The sequence below is a fragment of the Geotrypetes seraphini genome, chromosome 1 (genome assembly GCF_902459505.1).
Source record: "Geotrypetes seraphini chromosome 1, aGeoSer1.1, whole genome shotgun sequence".
NCBI lineage: Eukaryota > Metazoa > Chordata > Amphibia > Gymnophiona > Dermophiidae > Geotrypetes > Geotrypetes seraphini.
The window spans coordinates 153,892,259-153,915,609 of NC_047084.1; the positions used below are offsets into that span (position 1 = coordinate 153,892,259).

General features: G+C 40.1%; 1 protein-coding gene across 5 annotated transcripts in view; it reads right to left on the reverse strand.

Moving 5' to 3' along the window:
* SLC10A7 (solute carrier family 10 member 7) overlaps positions 1–23,351 on the reverse strand; it is a 309,837-nt gene that overhangs the window by 240,367 nt on the left and 46,119 nt on the right. Inside the window, exon 5 of one of the 5 annotated variants that reach the window (XM_033940196.1) lies at positions 21,961–22,071. The exons of the other annotated variants lie outside the window; for them this stretch is intronic. Coding sequence (XP_033796087.1) covers positions 22,069–22,071 — 3 coding nt within the window. The 3' untranslated portion in view covers positions 21,961–22,068. Of the gene's footprint in view, positions 1–21,960; positions 22,072–23,351 lie in introns of those variants that run through there. 5 annotated transcript variants of the gene reach the window in all.

The window sequence follows — 23,351 nt, forward strand, 5'->3', positions numbered from 1 at the left end:
AATCTCTCCCCTCTTCCCATTCGGCATCTTCCACTACTCTTCCCCCCATATCCAGTATTACCCCTTCTCTCCCCTAATGCAGTTACCATCCACTCTCTCTCCTCTTCCTGGTTCAAAATTTCCCTTCAACCCATTCAGCATTTCCCCTCACTGCCAGCCAGACTCCATAAGTAGTGCAATACTGGTAAAACAGAAAGATAAATGCATTTTTTCCTGTACTATGCAAAATGCAAAAAATAGTAAAGATGTGCATTTCCCAAAGTGGACATATCCCAGTGCTTAAAAAGCTAATATACTGAAAGATAAATTTTTTTAGCTAAAGCTTATCCCATCACGTCCATCAAAAAGGCATATTATAATATAGAGCATCATACACCAATAGAGATTTGTTTCCATACACAAATTCCAAGACTATGGATAAACAAGTCTGTGTTTTGAACCATTCGGTGCTAGCACATAAGATTGTTCAAGTTATCCGATAACACTGACACATTTTACAGCTTCATACAGTATTTCAAGCTGGACCTCACGCAGCTTTTAGTCAGTGTCCGTGGGGAAACAGTGATCATAACATGATCAAATTTGAGCTGATATCTGGAGTGACATTGCTAAAGAAATCTACTGTAACAGCATTTAATTTTTGAAAGGGTAACTAAGATAAAATGAGGAAAATGGTTAAAAAGAAGCTAAAACGATTGGTGACCAAGGTTAGGATTAAAAACCAAGCGTGAAAATTATTTAAAAATACCATCATAGCCGAGAAGAGACAAGATGGCGTCATAGTGGAAGGATGCTCCGAGTTCGCCTTCTGCTAGGAACCTTTTTCTGCTATGGTAATAGCTCTCTGAGCCGAATTCTTTATGCCGAAGAGACGAGGCAGGGTGGCTGCTTTAGCCCAACAGCTGGAATCTACCTTAACGAGGCAAGGACTTCTCACGAACTTCTACACATCCTCGCCTTGGGGCGATCCTACTGAGCCAGATGCAAAGAAAGCGAGATTTTGCTTAGGCACACAGGACCTGCACCTCCCTTGCAGCCGCGAGAGAGGGGAACTTCGGCAGCAATGTCGGCAGTGGACTCTCCGCTGCCCCTGGAATTATCGGGCATGCCGGCTTCACCAGAACTCGTGACTGGGAGATCTTCAAGCAACAGAGTTCCAGCGGAGAGGGGGGAATTAACAACACTACAGCCCCTTGTTAGACCCGCTGAGGTTACTTTGGACACTATTTGGACTACGTTAGATTCCCTTTACAAGGTATGTCTGGGAATCTTCCCTCTTGTTCAGATTCAATTATTGAGGTTAGAGAAATTTGAAGAGGATTTGAAGTCCCAGGGAGAAAAAGTTAATTCCTCAGAACAGTCGGTACAGGGAATAAAATCTACTACTGGAATTATTTTGCAGGACAAATTTTTGATGTTGAGAAAAATAGAAAATCTTGAAAATTATACTAAGAAATTGAATTTAAGACTGTTAAATTTCCCTAAAACAATGACTATGACACCGAAAGAAACTTTTTATAAGTTTCTGAAAGAAGTTTTCAAATATCTCGATAATAGACTGCCTCCTCTACATAAAATTTATTTTTTGCCAGTTTCTCCAAAAAAGCCTTCCTCTTCTGATTTTGAGGTTATCCCTCAGATAATGACAGCTGGTCCACTGGATATATCAAATATATTGGAGAATACTCAAGAGGAAGTTATTTTGTGTTTAACGCTTCTTGTAACATTTGTATTCCATCAAGACAAAGAAGCACTCCTTCGCCTTTTTTTTTAGGCTGAAGGAAGTTCATTTTTTGAATAGTACATAAGAACATAAGAAATGCCTCCGCTGGGTCAGACCTGAGGTCCATCATGCCCAGCAGTCCGCTCACGCGGCGGCCCAACAGGTCCAGGACCTGTGCAGTAATCCTCTATCTATACCCCTCTATCCCCTTTTCCAGCAGGAAATTGTCCAATCCTTTCTTAAACCCCAGTACCGTACTCTGCCCTATAACGTCCTCTGGAAGCGCATTCCAGGTGTCCACCACACGTTGGGTAAAGAAGAACTTCCTAGCATTCGTTTTGAATCTGTCCCCTTTCAACTTTTCCGAATGCCCTCTTGTTTTTTTATTTTCTGAAAGTTTGAAGAATCTATCCTTCTCTACTCTACTCTTGAATGAGAGGAATCTCCGGGACCCCAGTCAACATGGATTCACCAATGGTAGGTCCTGCCAGTCCAATCTTATCAGCTTCTTTGACTGGGTAACAAGAAGGCTGGACTCGGGAGAGTCCTTAGACGTCGTATACCTTGACTTCAGCAAGGCTTTTGACAGCGTCCCACACCGCAGACTGCTGAACAAGATGGAATCGATGGGGTTAGGAGCAACACTAACTGCATGGGTTAAAAATTGGCTAAGTGGCAGACTTCAGAGGGTGATGGTTAACGGTACCCTCTCCAAAACGTCGGAAGTGACCAGCGGAGTGCCGCAGGGCTCAGTCCTGGGTCCACTCCTCTTCAACATATTCATTAGGAATTTGACTCAAGGGCTTCAAGGTAAGGTAACCTTATTCACTGATGATGCCAAACTATGCAATATCATAAACGGCTACAATCTGCAGAATACTATGGAACAGGACCTCCGTACTTTAGAAAGTTGGTCCTCTGTCTGGCAGCTGGGCTTCAACGCCAAGAAATGTAAGGTCATGCATCTCGGAAATGGAAATCCATGCAGAACTTACACCTTGAATGGAGAAACTTTGACCAAGACTACAGCAGAACGAGACTTGGGAGTGATCATCAGTACAGACATGAAGACTGCTACTCAACTGGAGAAGGCTTCATCTAAGGCACGGCAGATGATGGGTTGTATCAAGAGAAGTTTCGTCAACAGGAAACCTGAGGTCATGATGCCATTATACAGAGCCATGGTGAGACCTCATCTAGAATACTGTGTGCAATTTTGGAGGCCACATTATCGTAAAGATGTACTCAGAATTGAGTCGGTTCAGCGGATGGCCACCAGGATGGTCTCGGGGCTAAAGGGTCTCTCGTATGAAGAGAGAATGAACAAATTGCAAATCTATACTCTCGAGGAGCGTAGGGAGAGGGGAGACATGATTGAGACATTTAAGTACATCACGGGACGGGTCGAGGTGGAAGATGATATCTTTCTTCTCAAAGGACCCTCGAACACAAGAGGACATCCGCTCAAACTCAGGGGAGGGAAGTTTCGTGGAGACGTCAGGAAGTACTTCTTCACAGAACGAGTGATAGAGCATTGGAACAAGCTTCCAGTACAGGTGATCGAGGCCCGCAGTATCCCAGACTTCAAGAATAAATGGGATACCTATGTGGGATCACTGCGAGAGTCATACCAATGAATAGGGTCACTAGGATATAGACTTAATAGAGCAGGTCAGTAGAGTTAAGGGGGCCAGTAGACTTAAAAGGGGGTCAATGGTATGGGCAGACTTGATGGGCTGTAGCCCTTATCTGCCGTCATCTTTCTATGTTTCTATGTTACTCTCTCTATGACCTTCATGATCTTGTAAGTCTCTATCATATCCCCTCTAAGTCTCCTCTTCTCCAGGGAAGAGAGACCCAGTTTCTCCAATCTCTCAGCGTATGAAAGGTTTTCCATCCCCTTAATCAGACGTGTCGCTCTCCTCTGAACTCTCTCGAGTAACGCCATATCCTTCTTAAGGTACGGTGACCAATATTGGACGCAGTACTCTAGATGCGGACGCACCATTGCCCGGTACAGCAGCAGGATAACTTCTTTCGTTCTGGTTGTGATACCCTTCTTGATTATACCTAGCATTCTATTCGCTCTCTTAGCGGCCGCTGCGCACTGTGCTGTCGGCTTCATTGTCATGTCCACCATTACCCCCAAGTCCCTTTCCTGGGTACTCTCATTCAATAACATCCCTCCCATCGTATAATTGTACCTCAGGTTTCTGCTTCCCACATGCAATACTTTACACTTCTCAACATTGAACTTCATCTGCCATCTCTCTGCCCATTCCACTAGTTTGTCCAAGCCCCTTTGCAATTTTTCGCAGTCTTCCTTTGTCCGAGCTCCACTAAATAGTTTGGTGTCATCCGCAAATTTTATTATCTCACACTTCGTTCCTGTTTCTAGATCATTTATGAATATATTAAAAAGCAGCGGCCCGAGCACCGAGCCCTGTGGAACACCACTTGTGCCCTTCCTCCAGTCTGAGTAGTGGCCCTTCACCCCTACCCTCTGTTTCCTACCCTCTAACCAGTTTCTGATCCATCTGTGCACGTCTCCATCCACTCCATGGTTCTTCAGTTTCCGGAGTAGACATTCATGAGGCACCTTGTCAAAGGCTTTCTGGAAATCTAGGTATATGATGTCTATGGGGTCTCCTCTGTCCATCTGTTTGTTAATTCCCTCGAAGAAGTGCAATAAGTTAGTCAGGCACGATCTCCCCCTGCAGAAACCATGTTGGCTGGTTATCAGAAGTTCGTTTTTTCAAAATGTTCATCGATGTTTTCTTTTATCAGTGCTTCGATGTTTGCATATGTATCAACAACTACACAGACAAGAAGGAAAAGATTCCTAGAAATGAAAGATAGCGTGAAAGAATTGGGAGCAAAATTTCAATTGCGATATCCCTGTAAATGTATGATCTATTTGGATCAGAATTCCTATATATTTTATGAGCCCTCCCAGTTACAATTTTTCTTAGAAGGGAAAGGAGCAACAACGAAGATTTCCAAGAGTGAACCTTAGTACACAAGTCTATATTATAAATGGGGATATGTCACTACTTTTCCTAAACTTTTTGTTTATAATAGCATTCCTTCTGATTGTGAAATTGTCTCACGCCATGAGGTCTATTACAAGAGTACTGATTTGTTTATAATTTCCTATTATTTTAATGTTTAAGACTCTTGTATCTTTTCAATATGTATTTTATTGAAATATGTTCAAAATGATAAATATATATATATATATATATATATATATTTATTTTTTTTTTAAATACCATCATAGAAGCCTAGACCAGATGTATTCCACATATTAACAAAGGTGGAAAAAGGAGAAAACAAGAGGTGAAATGGTTAAAAGGTGAAATGAAAGGGGCTATTAAAGTAAAAAAAAATCCTTTAAATAATGGAAGGATCCAAATGAAGAAAATAAGAAGAGACATAAACACTGGCAAGTTAGATAAAAAGCATTTATAAAGAAAGTTAAGAAAGAATATGATGAGAAACTTGATAAAGAAAGCTAAGAAAGACTATGAAGAGAAACTTGACAAAGAGGCAAAAACTCATAGAAACAAGTTTTTAAGGTACATCAGAAGCAGAAAACCTATGAGGGAATCCATGGGACCGTTGGAATAAGATGTAAGAGATCTACCTTTACTGGAAATGGTTTTCAAGGGTAATGATGTAGAGGAACTGAATGAAATCTTGGTGAACCTGGAAGACATACTAAACCAAAATGACAAATTAAATAGTGATAAATTATCTGAACTGGATGGTATACATGCCAGGGTAATGAAAGAACTCAAACATGAAATTGCTAATCTGCTATTAGTGATCTGCAACTTGTTGCTAATATTGTCTTTAATACCTGAAGATTGGAAGGTGGTCAATGTTACAACGATTTTTTATAAGTGTTCCAGGGGAAATTCAGGAAATTGCAGACCGGTAAGCCTGACATTAGTGCCAGGCAAAATAGTGGAAACAATTATAAAAAAATCAAATTGTGGAATATGTAGACAAACATGATTTAATGGGACAGAATCAGCATGGGTTCAGCCAAGGGAAGTTTTGCCTCACCAATTTGCTTGACTTCTTTAAAGGTGTGAATAAACATATGGATAAAGGTGTTGATGAATGGTTGTGAATAAACATGTGGATAAAGGTGTTGATGTAGTGTATCTAGCTTTTCAGAAAGCTTTTGATAAAGTTCCTCATGAGAAACTCCTGAGAAAATTAAACAGATAGGAGGCAATGTTCAGTTATATATTAGGAATTGGTTATCAGACCGAAAACAGAGGATAGGGTTAAATAGCCATTTTTCTTAATGGAGGAAGGTAAATAGTAGAGTGCCAAGGGGATCTGTACTGGCATTGGTGCTATTTAAATTATTTATAAATGATCTGGAAATTGGAATGATGAGTAAGGTGATTAAATTTGCAGATGACACTAAACTGTTCAAATGCAGATTGTGAAAAATTGCAGGAAAATCTTAGGAAATTGAAAGACTGGGTGTCCTAATGGCAGATGAAATTTAATGTGGACAAATGCAAAGTGAAACCAAAACAGGAGATCATACCTTCACAAGAAAAACAGAAAAGGTGACCTGTGATGCTCAATTTCTTTATTTATGATTAAGACTTGACACGTACGTGTTTCGGCTACTTGACCTGCCTTTGGAGTCTTAATCTTTGTAAAGGGATTAATATCAACTATATTATAAGCTTTATTACTGTAGTTCTTGAAGTAAAATTAAAAAAAATGTGATTCATAAAAAGTGTGTGTGCTAGCCGAAACACATGACAGCTTCTAGAGTCGCTGAAATGATGCACATTGGGAAGAATATTCCAAAATCATAGTTAACAAATGCTAGGGCCCACTTTGGAAGTTAGCGCCCAAGAAAAAGATCTGGGTGTCATTGTAGACAATATGATGAAACCTTCTGCCCAATGTGCGATTGAAGCCAAAAAAGCAAACAAGATGCTAGGAATTATTTAAAAAAAGGGATGATAAACAGGACTAAATGTTGTAATGCCTCTGTATCACTCCATGGTACGGTCTCACCTTGAGTACTGCATCCAATTCTAGTTGCCTTAGCAAGAAAGATATAGCAGACCTAGAAAAGGTTCAAGAAAGAGCAACCAAGATGATAAGGGGGATGGAACTCCTCTCGTATGAGAAAAGATTAAAAAGGTTAGGGTTTTTCAGCTTGGAAAAGAAATGGCTGAAGGGAGATATGATTGAAGTCTATATAATCCTGTGATGTAGAACAGGTACATTTTTTACTCCATCAAAAACTACAAAGACCAGGGGACACACTGAAGTTACAGGGAAATACTTTAAAAACCAACAGAAGAAAATATTTTTTCACTCAGAGAATAGTTAAGCTCTGGAACGTGTTGCAAGAGGTTGTGGTAAGTGTGGTTAATGTAGCTGGTTTTAAGAAAGGTTTTAACAATTTCCTGGAGGAAAAGTCCATAATCTGTTATTGAGACAGACATGGGGAAGCCACTGATTGGTAGCATAGAATGTTGCTACTTTTGGGGGTTTAGCCAGATACTAATGACCTGGATTGGCCACTGTGAGGATGGGCTGCTAGGCTAGATGGACCATTAGTCTGACCCAGTAAGGCTATCATTATATTCTTAGCCTTGCTCTGAATATCAGTTCTTTTGTTCTTTTTCTATCTGTGAGAGTTATCAGCTATCTGGAGATTCTAGGTACCAGACACTCTGTACCATTTGGGGGTATTACACATATCCTGATATGCCCTAGACCACCACTTAAGGCAGTGGTCTCAACCATTGAGAGATTTTTCAAGCGGTATGTAGCTCACATTTGTGCCTTCCTCCTCTCATTAATAGCCAGTAAAGCATGAAGCTTCACCACAGTACAGTTTTAAAGTAATACACTGCGGTCTGTGTGTGGTTCTAACAGTTTGTTTGTATTGCAGAATCAGTTTCACGGACATCTTAAACAGCATTTCAGTTCTATCTTTTGAGTGAGAAACTTTTCAACTTTACAGCTGGGTCTCCTGAAGCAGATAACGAAAAGGGCCACGTTGGGACCCTACAGGACTTTTTCCTCATAAAATAATGAGATTGTAACAATGCTCCAGTGACACACGTTTCAAACAAAGGTGCAAAACAAGAAAAGAGACGTTTTTTGAACTTAAAATTTTGAAAAATAGATATAAACCTGAAAAATAGATATAAACCAGCATTTACCATTTCTCAGAGAGTGATTTATCAAATATGCAATGACTGGATGGTAAACTCTTGTCCCAAGAGGGGGTTGTCTCTCTCTTCAGAGTTTCACTTCTCTGAGCGTACTTCAAAGTAATTTCACTCTCTTGGAATTGGTGTTCATTATAGTCAGTTTGTTTCTATCATCAAAGATGGATGCAAGGCAGAAAGTGAAGACGGAGAGAAAAACAGTCAATGGACAAGAAGGCCCTGGAAACATAGTTAAAAGCACAGAAATATAAAGTCACCAGACAACAAAGGTAGGGAAAATTTTATTTATGATATAGTGACTGAAATGTGTCAGTTTTGAGAAAGGAAAAATGCTAAACTTTAACTGTGAGGGCCACAGAAAAAAATAGTTAATGTCTTATTAAAAAATGACAATTTTGCAAGAGGTAAAACTCTTTATAGTTTCTAAATCTTTCTTTTAACAGCAAGGGAAGATTTATAAACCATAAAGAGTTTTACCTCATGCAAAATTATCATTTTTTTAATAAGACATTAACTATTTTTTCTGCAGCCCTCCAAGTACCTTTGGATCCAAAATGTGGCCCTGCAAAGGGTTTGAGTTTGACACCACTGACCTAAGGGGTACAATGGCCAATCCTACAGTCAAGCAAAGTCCTTCTGCTATTGCTCAGTCTTCTTATGTTTTAAATACTATGAATATTTCTAGCATCTGTAAATCTGATCAGTTTACTCATTTCTCTCTTTTCTGGATTGTTAATGAATATGTTAAACTCTCCCAGTCCTAGCACAGATCCCTGAGGTGTGCCAGTATTTACCCTTTTCTGTTGAGAAAACACAGCATTTGGTTGTACTCTTTTCTTATTTGTTCACCAGTTATCAATCTCCAGACAATAAAATGAACAGAGATAGAGTGCACCAGAAAACATCAAGACACAGGAAGAGAGGAGTTTCATGCCAAATTCTGAGAGCAGTTAGATTCCCAGTAAGTTATATAATAATGTGCTGCCACAAAGCAACAGTAATCAACATAGTGCAAACTGCTTTCTAAATCAACAAAAAAGTGTCTTCTCAAGCCAAGTCTTATGCACTTAAGTGGAACACAGCACATTTAAATCCAGTACAAAAAAAAAAGCAATGGGTAAGCAATGAATGTGAAAAATATCCTGTTGGCCTTACAGACTCATACTGACAGTATATTATAGGATTTAGGTTAAAATAAATCAGCATAAGTAGCTGCTTTGATGCCCGATACTGTGTTTATCAGTATTAAAAGGCTGATCAGCCAGAGAAATGGGTCAGAAAATGGGTTTCTTCAAATGGCATTTAACTGACATAGCACTATTGTTCATTTTCTAATATACTTTAAATGTCCACCTATGATAAACTACCCAGCAGAATTCCTGCCTTCATTTACATGTCTTTGCAAGCCTATTCTTTTTTTCTCCCAAGCCCCTCTGCCCTTTCAATCAGGAAGCATATTACTCTACTGTCAGTGCAAAGCTGCTCCTAACAACAGGGGAACCCAGCTGGGATAGGAAGAGGGCAGCAGGCTCATGTATTAACATAATAATCCAACTGTGCTCCCATAGGCCCTTAGGGCAGACAGCATATTAGGTAGGCCCCCTGTGCATCCCCTGGAAGCTGCCTTATCACCTGCCTGTCAACCTGTGGCAGTTATGGGCTATTCTAGCTCACCAAGCTGTGATGTCCAATTACTACATCAGAAGGTTAAAAAAATCCCTTTTTTCACCGTTCAACTTGTCCAATGTATTTTCTCTATTATGATTTTTCTGTTTCTGCATCATTTTCAAGAGACTAGCTCAATGTTTCAAATCTCTGATAGTTTAAAGTCTAAGAAAATTCTATTACAGCCATCAAGAATGACCTTCACAAGATCTGTCAATGATTTCTTATAGAAATCAATCCATGGGTATATTATGGTTTGTTTTAAAGAGACAGATAACATTCTCTCAAAGTTAGAAAACAGGCACTTAAGAGTCAAGACAGCAACAGCTTAAATTCCACCGAGGAGCTCCGCCATCAGGTAAAACTGTGCTGCTTTATTTGCTTTAGTACAGAGAAATGCAAGAACAAGGTTTGATCTTACCTGGCCCAGTCCCCCTGGTAGTCCGAGACAAATAGATTCCTTCTTAATACAATCAGTATGCTGACCCTCGGGATTCCTGTAGTCAGCCTAGGATCCTGAAAGATTGTTGAAACCACTTTTTGCCTAAGAAAAGGAGCTCTTAACCAGTGGTAGCCCACACCCCCAAGGAGTGTTGGAAGAAGTCAGAAAGGATATAGAGCAGGGGTGCCCACACTTTTTGGGCTTGCGAGCTACTTTTAAAATGACCAAGTCAAAATGATCTACCAACAATAAAATTTTTAAAAAACACAAAGCACATTGTACGCTGAGAAAATGTTAATTATCATTCCTATTCCGGGTTTTTTTCAAAGAGGTCAAGGCAGATGACTCTATGCACTGTCACCTCAGTAACAACTATACAAAAATAGACAAATATACCCCCCTCCCTTTTTACTAAACCACAATAGCAGTTTTTAGCGCAGGGAGCTGCGCTGAATGCCCCGCACTTCTCTCGACACTCATAGGCTCCCTCCGCTAAAAACCACTATTGTGGTTTAGTAAAAGGGGGCCATAGTACAAAATATAGACAGCAAATATAAATTCAGACACATTTTGATCACTAAATTGAAAATAAAATCATTTTTCCTACCTTGTTTGGTGATTTCATGAGTCTCTGGTTGCACTTTCTTCTTCTGATTGTGCATCCAATCTTTCTTCCCTTCTTTCAGCCTTTATGCTTCCTCTCCTCCAGACCTCATTCCCTCCCCCAACTTTTTCTTCCTCTCTCCCTGCCCTTTCTTTCTCCCTGCCTCCCTTTCTTTTTTTTCAGCTTTCCTTCTGTCTCCCTGCCTGCCCCCTTTCTTTCTTTCTCCCTACCCTCCACCAAGCCACTGCTACCACCATCAGGGAACAGGCCCCCAAGCCACTGCCGCCGCTGCCATCGGGTAACAGGCCCCAAAGCCGCCACCGCCGCCGCACCAAGCTCTCTCTGCTTCCCTGCATCGGGCCGACCTGCTTCAATTCTGCCGTCAGAGAGGAAGTTCCGCCCAGCCAGGCAGCGATTGGCTGGCCCGAACTTCCTCTCCGACAGCAGAATTGACGTCGGGGAGAGGAAGATTGATCGGCCCGGTAGATCGCCAAGGCAAAGTGAGTCTGGCGATCTACCGGTCGATCGCGATCGACCTATTGGGCACCCCTGATATAGAGAATGCTCTTGAAATCTGAGGCAATTTAGAAATGCAGATAAGGACCAAATGGCTCATTCAATCTGCCCATCCTCAGCATCCACTATCCCAGTCTCCCCCTAAGAGATTCCACATACCTGTCCCACACTTTCTTAAATTCACAGTCCTCATCTTTACTACCTTCACCAAGAGGCTATTCCATGTGTCCACTACCCTTTATGTAAAAAAGTATTTCCTTAGATTCAACCTGAGTCTATAATCTCTTAACTTCATCCTCGAGAATACCCTTACCCACAAACTTCATCCCTATCCTCGCAGTGTTAAGAAGCATCATAAATTGCCGAGTACTGGTCAACCAAATGCACTCTCTCTTATTGAGGACTGGTTCAAACAAGCTGATGAGGTCTTACTCTATTGGTTAGAGAGGATACTCATCTGCTCATAACATAATTGTTATGATAAGTCATCAACAGTATCAGGATTCAGTCTAGTTCTTTCCTCCACAGTCCTTCACCCAACTGCAGTGTCAACAAAATGCTTCATGACAAAACTATGGGTCAGCTATCACAGCTTAATTTATCTGCAGATTTTTAACTTACTTTAAAGTGCTTTAAAAAGATGGTCAGTTAAGCACCACATTTGTTGTTGCTAAAGGTTAGTGCAAGGTATCTGCCATAGGACACATTTTATTCTTATGAGCCCTGCTGCACATAACTTACAGTAATCTTTATTAAAAGATCCCCTAAGTTTTGCTTTCAAATTAAAAAAGCAGCATAAACAAGTTTCCACTGCTATCCTTACTACTAGCACACACACACACACACAGCTGTCAAAGTTGCACAGATGCAGGAGGGAAGCCTTTTGGCCAGTCCTGGCTTTGAACTTCTCCCCTTGTTGGGAAAACAATGCTTATTGTTACTAACACTTACCACCACAGCCACTGAGAAGACAGGATTAAGTACTGTATTTTTTGCTCCATAAGATGCACTTGACCATAAAATGCACCTAGTGTAAAGGAGGAAAAAAACAAGAAAAAAAAAATTCTAAAGCAAATGGTGTACCCTGCCTGCCTGCCTGCCATTAGGCCTGCCCTGTCCACCCCTCTGGTGGGGGTGGAAAAAGTGCATCTTATGGAGCAAAAAAATACAGTAACTAAAACCTTCAAAGATCTGGAAGCACCAGTTTAAGTAAGACATGAATGAATGAATGAAAGTACAGTAGCATAAATCAAACCATGCCAAAAAAAACAACCCAACACTAAAACTAACTCTGAAAACTCAATATATTTTTTCTTTATTAATCTTGCAAATAGGGGACACATTTTAATAGGGCAGGGAGCATTAATATTGTGTTTGCCATGATCTCACTATTGCCTGTCCCTAAAGTTGCCAGACCCTAATTTCTCATAAGCCAAAAGAAAAGCTCTACAGTGGTGCTGCTGGCTGGACCCCTCTGGTACATGTAAACAAAGCAGCAGTGATGCTACATCATAGAGTCTCTTTTCAGTCAGGATAGAAAAGAAAACTTCCTGGCTCTAGACTCAGGAGGTGGCTCTTCCTCAATGCACTCTCAGCTCCTGGGAAGTAGAACAAATAATGCAGCAAACATATATGAGGTGCATCAATAATGCATCTACCTCAGTAGAAAAGAGTTTTAAAAATATTTTTATTTTATTTTTCAATATAGTCCCCTGATAGCTCTATATACTTCATCCACTTTTCCTGCAATGACTAACTCCTTTGAAAAGAATTCTTCTATTTGAACTTCAACCCAGGACGTCACAGCTTCCTTGATGTCTTCATCACTTGAAAACCACTGTCCACGGAGAGACTTCTTAAACATTCAGAACAGGAAATAATCTATTTTCACAGCTTCAGCGACAATCGCTTTTACCAACCCAATGCACAAAACGGCTCACTTTGTGTTTTTACTCTCGATCGCCCATTTTCCGATCCGGCCATGCAAATTAGCTTAAGCCCTATGCAAAGTAGCCAAGCAATTGATGCACTAATATCGCTTGGCTATGCAAAAACCAACTGGTCTAGACCTGTCAGTAACTGTGTTATCAACAGGACTGCCTGTTTTTATTCATTGGCCTGTCAAAAATTACAGGCCTTCCCCTCTCCAATGTACCATGTAATGCACGGGTAGGAGCGTAAGGTCCTGATTGGCTCAGATGCTTAAGATCCTTCCCAATAGTGCCATTGTATAAATTTCTGATGAGGCTCCATTTAGAATATTGTGTGCAATTCTGGAGACCAAACCTTCTGAAGGATAAATATGGAGTTGGTCCAAAGGGCTGCTTTAAAATTGGTTAGTGGTCTTTCTTATAAAGCTTATGGTGACAAACTTAGACCTCAATATATATACCCAGGAAGAAAAGCGAGAGAGAGAGAGGATATGATAGAGATATGAAATATGTTCATGGCATTAATGTACTGGAGGTAAGCCTTTTCAAATGAAGGAAAACTCTAGAATGAGAGGGCATAGCATGAAGCTAAGAAGTGATAGGCTCAAGAATAATCTAAGGAAATTCTTTTTTTTTTTTTTACAGAAAGGATGGTAGATGCTTAGAATAGTCTCCTGTTAGAAGTAGTGAAGACATAGACTGTGTCTGAATTCAAGAAAGTATGGGACAAGCACGTGGGATCTCTTAGGGAGAGGAGGAGGAGATAGTGGATGCAGCAGATTAGCAGACAGGTTGGGCCATTTAGCCTTATTTGCCATCATGTTTCTAGGAAATACCCATTTTGAAGGCCAGGTCTTGGCTCTTCAAATCTCATTCAATTAATGAAACAATAATGTTATGTATGCAAAAATTAAAGAGCTGGAAAATCTTTCTAGGAAACACTTAAAACAGAGAATAGTGAAGTTTCTTGAATCCAATAGATTACAGGACCCGAGGTAACATGGATTCAATAGAGACAGGTCTTGTGAGACAAATCTGATTAATTTCTTTAACTGGGTAACCAGAGAATTGGATAGAGGGAGTAGACTAGATGTGGTGTATTTTGATTTTAGCAAAGCTTTTGACAGTGTTCCACACAGGCATCTAATAACAGATAGCGATATTACAAAAAAACTTTCAAAATTACATTAGCATGGTAAGATTAATCAAATTTGTTTTGGAAGTATATCATGGAAGAAATGGAGTCAGAGAAATTTGTCAAAGAGATAAGTTTTGATTGACTTCCTAAAAGTTTGGTAAGAAAGAGCGTTTGAGATAAAGTTGGTTAAACATTTATTCCATTTACCTGCTTGGAATGATAATGTTCTATCGAGGAATCTCTTGTAGATACAGACCTTCAAGGATGGGAAAGCGAACAAATAGGCACTACTTCTACAAGTTGTGCCTGGAAATTTGAAATGATGAGAGAGATAGATTGGGGATGAGCCTGTTATAGTTTTGAAGCAAAAGCAAGCAAACTTAAAAATAACCCTTGCTTCCATGGGCAGCCAGTGTAGTTTTTTGTAATATGGGCTTACATGATCCGATTTCTTGAGACCCTAGAAGAGACGGACTGCAGCATTCTGAACGATTCTCAGTCGTATGATGGTTTTCTTAAAAGATCCCAAGTATATAATATTGCAATAGTCTAAGATACTTAAGATCAAAGATTGAATTAGCAGTCGAAAAGAGAAGTCAAAATAGTGTTTAATGGTATAAAGTTTCCATAAAGTGAAAAACATTTTTTAATCTGAGAGTTAGTGTGATCTTCGAAAGTCAAGCTTTGGGCCAAGATGACACCCAGGATTTTGATGGTAGAATTAATTGGGTGATCTGACCCAATCTCAAAGAGGTATTTGTGATCTTGTTATTAGAACTTGCCAAAAAGAACTTAGTTTTATCCGAATTCAGTTTTAATTGCTTAGTCCATTGTTCTACCTTAGAACATAATAACATAGTAGATGACAGCAAATAAAGACCCGAATGGTCCATCCAGTCTGCCCAACCTGATTCAATTTAAATTTTTTAATTTTTTTCTTAGCTATTTCTGGGCAAGAATCCAAAGCTCTACCCGATACTGTGCTTGGGTTCCAACTGCCGAAATCTCCGTTAAAACCTACTCCAGCCCATCTATACTCTCCCAGCCACTGAAGCCCCCCCAGCCCATCCCCCACCAAACGGCCATATACAGACACAGACCGTGCAAGTCTGCCCAGTACTGGCCTTAGTTCAATATTTAATATTATTTTCTGATTCTAGAACGTGGAGATGATGCGGTATACAAACCTAAGGATTAGATTAGATTAGATCCTCTGTGTTCATCCCACGCTTCTTTGAACTCAGTCACAGTTTTACTATCCACCACCTCTATCGGGAGCGCATTCCAGGCATCCACCACCCTCTCCGTAAAGTAGAATCTCCTAACATTGCCTTTGAATCTACCACCCCTCAACCTCAAATTATGTCCTCTGATTTTACCATTTTCCTTTCTCTGGAAAAGATTTTGTTCTATGTTAATACCCTTCAAGTATTTGAATGTCTGTATCATATCTCCCCTGTCTCTCCTTTCCTCTAGGGTATACATATTCAGGGCTTCCAGTCTCTCCTCATACGTCTTCTGGCGCAAGCCTCCTATCATTTTCGTCGCCCTCCTCTGGACCACTTCAAGTCTTCTTATGTCCTTCGCCAGATATGGTCTCCAAAACTGAACACAATACTCCAAGTGGGGTCTTACCAATGACCTGTACAGGGGCATCAACACCTTCTTCCTTCTACTGGCTACACCTCTCTTTATACAGCCCAGCATCCTTCTGGCAGCAGCCACTGCCTTGTCACACTTTTTTCGCCTTTAGATCTTCGGACACTATCACCCCAAGGTCCCTCTCCCCGTCCGTGCATATCAGCTTCTCACCTCCCAGCATATACAGTTCCTTCCGATTATTAATCCTCAAATGCATTACTCTACATTTCTTTGCATTGAATTTTAGTTGCCAGGCATCAGACCATTCCTCTAACTTTTGCAGATCCTTTTTCATATTTTCCACTCCCTCTTCGGTGTCTACTCTGTTACAAATCTTGCTATCATCTGCAAAAAGGCACACTTTTCCTTCTAACCCTTCAGTAATATCACTCACAAACATATTGAACAGGATCGGCCCCAGCACCGAACCCTGAGGGACTCCACTACTCACCTTTCCTTCCTCTGAGCGACTTCCATTAACTACCACCCTCTGGCGTCTGTCCGACAGCCAGTTTCTAACCCAGTTCACCACGTTGGGTCCTAACTTCAGCCCTTCAAGTTTGTTCAACAGTCTCCTATGAGGAACTGTATCAAAGACTTTGCTGAAATCTAAGTAAATTACATCTAGCATATGTCCTCGATCCAGCTCTCTGGTCACTCAATCAAAAAATTAAATCAGGTTCGTTTGGCACGATTTACCTTTTGTAAAGCCATGTTGCCTCAGATCCTGTAACCCATTAGATTCAAGGAAGTACACTATCCTTTCTTTCAGCAACACTTCCATTATTTTTCCAACAACTGAAGTGAGGCTCACGGGCCTGTAGTTTCCTGCGACCATTTTTGTGAATAGGGACCACATCCGCTCTCCTCCAATCCCCAGGAACCACTCCCGTCTCCAGAGATTTGTTGAACAAGTTTTTAATAAGACTGGCTAGAACCTCTCTGAGCTCCCATAGTATCCTGGGATGGATCCCGTCTGGTCCCATTGCCTTGTCCACCTTCAGTTTTTCAAGTTGCTCATAAACACTCTCCTCCGTGAACGGCGCAGAATCCACTCCATTTTCTCATGACAATCTCAGTCCTTCTCCAGGATTTTCTTCTGTCAACACAGAACAGAAGTATTTGTTTAGCACATTTGCTTTTTCCTCATCACTCTCCACATATCGGTTCCCAGCATCTTTTAGTTTAGCAATTCCATTTTTCATCTTCCTCCTTTCACTAATATCAGAAAAAATTGTTGTCTCCCTTTTTTACATTTTTAGCCATTTGTTCTTCCGCTTTGACACGCAGCTCCTGATTGGCGAGGCCCGACTTTAGTACAGGAAGAAGCGGTCAGAGCATACCGCGAGTGATTTCCTTCACTTGCTGGTGCTCCGGCTTCCCTCTCCTGTCTCCCCTGCTAAAAACCGTATTCGCGGTTTTTCAGCATTCCCCGTGAATATCGGGGGAGTACTGTAACACTTTTCGATATACACATTTTCTTCTGCTTTAGACACAGCAGTAAACGGATGAAATAATACCCTGAGAAAGCTTTGCTTTTGGCACCTCCATCTCTTCCTTCTCAGGCTCCTAGAGCAGTGGACTTGCTTGCTCACCCCTTGTGACAGCCCTGGCTTTAGAAATATTTAAACAATCTGGTAGAGATTTTCCCCAACATTAAAGGAGATCCCACCTATTTCATAGGAATACTATCTTTTTTCAGTCTGCCACAAGGAGGAAAGCCAGGAAGAAATAATCTAAAAGTCAGCTGCAAATGCACAATTCAGACTCGATTCAATTTAAGCTCATATTTTGTCAAGCAAGATTTTGTTGTTTATGAGGCAAAAGATCAGGGTTTCTCCTGATGTGATAAAGCCATGTACTAAAAGAGAAAACAATTAGGGCTAGTGGCGATCAGAGTTTTGCTGAATGCCGCCAGCATTAATCCCAGAAATTCAATGCCAGGCCTCCGGGTTTAGGGAGCCAGCTAAAACATAGCTGGTTAAGTGTGATATTTGGCTCAACTGGCTAAGTACCCACTCTACTTCCAAAATAACTGGTTTGGGCTTCAGTTAAGCCTCATTAATTCTGGTCAGCAAATTTAAGCTATGAGTACTGAAAGAACTCAAACATGAAACTGCTGTTAGTGGTAACCTGTGCTAAAATCATCTATAGTACTTGAAGACTAGAGGGTGGCCAATGTTACACCGATTTTTTAAAATAGTTCCAGGGAAATCAAGAGAATTACAGACTGGTAAACTTGACCTCTGTGCTGGGCAAAATAATGGAAACAATTATAAAAAATAAAATTGTGGAACATGTAGACTAATATGATTTAATGGGACAGAATCAACATGGGTTCAGCCAAGGGAGATCTTGCCTCACCAATTTTCTTGACTTTTTTGAATGTGTGAATAAACATGTGGATAAAGGCTAGCCAGTGTATTCTAGATTCCCAGAAAGCTTTTAACAAAGTTCTTCATGAGAAACTCCTGAGAAAATGAAAAGTCATGGGTTAGGAGGCAATGTTCAATTGTGGATTAAGAATTGGTTATTGGACAGAAAACAAAGGGCCATTTTTCTCAATGAAGGAGGGTAAATAGTGGTATGTCCACGGGGATCTGTACTGGGACAGGTGCTATTTAACTTATTTATAAATGATTGGGAAATTGGAACTACGAGCGAGGTGATTAAATTTGAAGATGACACTAAACTGTTAAAAGTTGTTAAAACGCATGTAGACTGTGAAAAACCTGGAGGAAGACCTTAGGAAATTGGAAGACTGGGCGTCCAAATGGCAGATGAAATTTAATGTGGACAAATGCAAAGTGATGCACATTGGGAAGAAAAATCCAAATCATAATTATCGGATACTAGGATCCACCTTGGGGTTTCGCACACAAGAAAAAAATTCTAGGTGTCATAGTGGACAATCTACTGAAACTTTCTGCCCAATGTGTGGCAGCAGCCAAGAAAGTAAACAAGATGCTAGGAATTATTAGAAAAGGGATGGTAAACAAGATTAAGAATGTTATAATACCTCTGTATCACTCAGTGGTATGATCTCACTTTGAGTATTGCATTCAGCTCTGGTCTCCTTATCTCAAAAAATGTATAGCAGCACTAGAAACGGTACAAAGAAGAGCAACCAAGATGATAAAGGGGATGGAACACCTCTTGTATGAGGAAAGACTAAAGAGGTTAGGGCTCTTCAACTTAGAAAAGAGATGGCTGAGAGGAGATATGATTGAAGTCTACAAAATCCTGAGTGGTGTAGAATGGATACAAGTGGATCAATTTTTTACTGCATCTAGATTTACAAGCACTAGGGGGGCCCTCAAAGTTATACAGAGTAATACTTTTAAAACTAATAGGAGGAAATATTTTTTCACTCAGAGATTAGTTAAGCTCTGGAATGCGCTGCCAGAGGATGTGGTAAGAGCGGTTAATGTAGCTGGTTTAAAAAAAGGTTTTGACAAATTCCTGGAGGAAAAATCCATATTCTGTTGCTGAGACAGACATGGGGAAGCCACTGCTTGCCCCAGATTGATGGCATGGAATGCTGATACTATTTGGGTTTTTGCCAGATACTTGTGACATGGATTGGCCTCTGTGAAGATGGAATACTGAGCTAGATAGACCATCAGTCTGACTCAGTAAGGCTATCCTTATGTTCTTAGCCTTGTTCTGAATATCAGTCCCTCAGGCTTTCAGACAAGAAGTTCTCTCTGTGGTTATTACTTTCCATTTCAAATTTCCTTATAAAATGTTTGGTATCAAATAAAAAATCATGTATTCTTGACCAACCTAACAAGTTGTAATTAAGGCCTCCTTTAATTAACATTTAGTGCACATTAACGTGCATCAGCATGTACTACCGCCATGCCCACAGGAATAAAAGAAAGCCATTGTAGCAGATAGCATTTGCTATCATCATCATGAGCACACGTTAAATGTTAAAGGGGCTCTTAGCCAAGGTAAGGTCTGACCTTTGATGCATTATTCTTAAGTTTCTCCCTAGGGGATGAGGGGGGAACAGAAAATGCATGTTATTCTATTATCTGATGTATCATATGAATGTCTAGGTATTCATTTTGTAAGTTGCTATAGAGCAATTTTGATTTATTATATTCTTGGGATTTCATATTCACCAGTTTTCTTATGACAGTTACTGCAGCAGCTTCTGTGAAGCCTCAGCTCTGGCACCTATGACCAAGGCAACACTGAGTTTTTAGAGGTTCTTTTGCTCTGTATCATGGAGCAGAAGTTCAGTAGCAAGAGCTGAAAGCCAAAAGATGAATGGAGCTGAAGGACCATTTGCAGAAGAGAATAGAGTCATGTGACCCATGACATTGTCAGGTTTGTAAACAATGCTGTCTAGGGAGCCTTAAAGGACCCTTCTCTTGATTACAAGAATGCATCATCCTCCCTGAAAAAAACACTGCAAAACTTAAGATGCTTTTGTCAAGCACATGGGAATACAAAAAGTTTGTAGTCATTAAACAAGTATAATCCAAAACACTGGCTCTGTAATCTTGACAAGGAGATCCTCTATTTTCCTAAGAGTATTCTCATAAGCCGGTCAAGAGGCAGCAGTGAGTATGCTTCCCCTACAATGGCTCAAACTCTCATTTTACCTAAACAGCTAAACAGGCAGTAATAAGAAGACATTTCAATTTGTTTTTCAAATCAGCAATATCCACAAGGGAAAGAAACAAAGAGCAGATTGTGATATGCCAAATATCCTGCCCTGCAGGAACAAAGCTGGAATTTCTGAACTCAAGCACAGTGAAAGTGGCAGCACTAGAGGATGAGGGGTGAAATGGAAGGAGTCCTGAGTTTGACTCTGCACATTAACAATGCTGATGCGCTAAGAAATACACTGAAGGGCAATGCTCCCGATTGGCCAGGTGCATGCAAATATTTTCTAATGTGAGTGACAAGTTCTAAAAAACTTTTCTCATCTGAGCAATAAGTTTTAAAAACCAACAATTTTCCAGATTTCCAAGTAATTTTGTGAGTGACCACGTAAAATTTGTGAGCAATTGCTCATGTGCTCAGCTTAGAGGGAACATAGCTGAAGAGCTGCCGATTCATGAATGATGACAGCATGGTCATTCTGTCCAATGATGTTGCTACTGCATTTATTTGTTACGACATGTTAAGAGGTTACTTAGGGACATGCATTTGCTCAGACTGCTAATAAATGGGACGTTGCATACTATGTGCCCATCACTAATTCTCAAGTACCTTTGATCTTCAGCTCCAAGCCAAAGCTGTTGCCTACTAGACCCTGGCCTCTGGGACTCTGTCAGAACCAGACATCTGGCTACTTTGTTGTTTTAGACTAATCTGGTCCCATGAGAGCACAATAAAAATGATGCCAGACAAGAGGGGGGGGGGGTATCCTGGCAAGGGAAAACCCTACCAGCACATTTCTGAGTGGACTGCTGAATTAAAATGGTCAGCAGCTAGCTGCTAGGCTCTTGTAAGCTGCAGAGAGGTGGGGATTTTTTCTTAACAAAATTTCTTTTTTGTAGAATTTCTTTACTTTTGATTTTTGTTAGATGCACGTACTGTATGCCACTTGTGCTTTTAACAACGCTTAAAATCTCACTGAATGTCAATCATGAAAAAGTATTAACATATGCAAAATGAATCATGTAATTGTTTAAAAAAAACCTGGTGTTCTGCAATATAACTGGAAAGTATAGTGTGGGGAAGTCCATTAAATATATCCTAGCATGAGAAAAAGGCAACCTACGAGTATTGTCCATATCTTGAGAAACAGCCCCAAGGACGCAGGTGGAATTCAGCATAGCTACTTGTTACACTCATATATACTAAAACTATCAAAAGGGATCATTGTTCAGCCACCTTGTCTATCCTTTAAATATAAAAATCAAAGATCTTCTTCTTACATACTGTACATAACAAAAAATTATGTATGAATCGCAGTACCTTTCAGTTCAAAGCAATGTACAAAGATAAAAAGCTGACCTTTATCGGCAAAATTTCATAGTATTCAGATTATAAAAACAATTCAATCATTAACATATTTAACAAAACAATTCAGTTTTTAATAACTTTCTACAGTGCATATAACAAGTAGAATTAACAAGCAGGGAGCAAAATTCAGGGTCTCAAAGAGCTGCTTGGTAAGCAAGTTGCCTGCTAACAGATCTATTGTGCGAGCAACCTTTCACTGAAAGAAAAGCAAAGAAAGGACTTATGATACATGTTCTACAGATGCAAATAAAAATGCATCACCTAAATATTTTGGAAGTAAGCCATTTAAAGCTTTATAAAAAAAATACAGTGAGATTTAAAAAGTACTCATCCCTCTACTGGGAGCCAGAGCAGCTTTCGATAATAAGGCGTTATATGTTCATATTTTGACCATTTAAAAATCAGCCTACCCGCTCAATGTTGTAAAATTCAAAGTCTTTGAAAAATTTTTCAGAACCTGCTAAATATATAATATTGTAATAATCTAAAATGCTAAGTACAAGAGGTTACACTAATCATTGAAAAGAAAATTATTAAAATATGACCTGATTGGTTTCCATAACATAGTAAAACCTTTCATGACCATAAAATTTACCTGAGGTTAATAATAATAATTATTATTATTTCTTATATACCGCTATACCGTGAAGTTCAAAGCGGTTTACAGTAAAGATACATTTTGTCAGTACATGGGATACAAGTAGTGAAATACTTTTTTACAAAAAGGGTGGTAGATGCATGGAACAGTCTCCTGGAAGAGGTGGTAGAGACAGACTGTCTGAATTCAAGAAAGTGTGGGATAGGCATCTGGGAACTCTTAGAGATAGGAAGAGATAATAGCTATTGCGGATGGGCAGAATGGATGGGCCATTTGGCCTTTATCTGCCAAAGATCTCCCAACATTTGGCCTTTATCTGAAAAAAGGGCTTCCAACAAGCATAAGAAAATACAACATGGAGGTGTCATTTATTGAACAAATCCAAGATACAAGGGACCCGCCACAGCAATGTGTTTCAGTGCTAATGTGAGATCAAAAAACTCTGTTCCAAAATTCATAAACAAAAGGGCCAAGGTAAAAGATGGCCAGTACTTTGAAGTGGTTTTTTTTCCACTTAATTGTTAAGGATCTTTTACCTCAACCCTTTTGTTTTTCATGAGTTTTGGTAGAGTGGTTTGACCCCTGAGGCAGGCACATTAGCATCGAAACAGGGTGCTGTGGTGGGTCTTGCATATCTTGGATTTATTCAGTAAACAACACCTTGAACTTGTTTATTCTCCTGCTTGTTGGAAGCCCTTAACATAAGAACATAAGAATTGCCTTACTGGGTCAGAACAATGGTCCATCTATCCCAGCATCCCGTCTTCGCAGAGGCCAATCCAAGTCACAAGTACCTGGCAAAAATCCAAATAGTAGCATCATTCCATGCTACCATCCCATTTCTGTCTCAACAACAGACTATGGACTTTTCCTCCAGG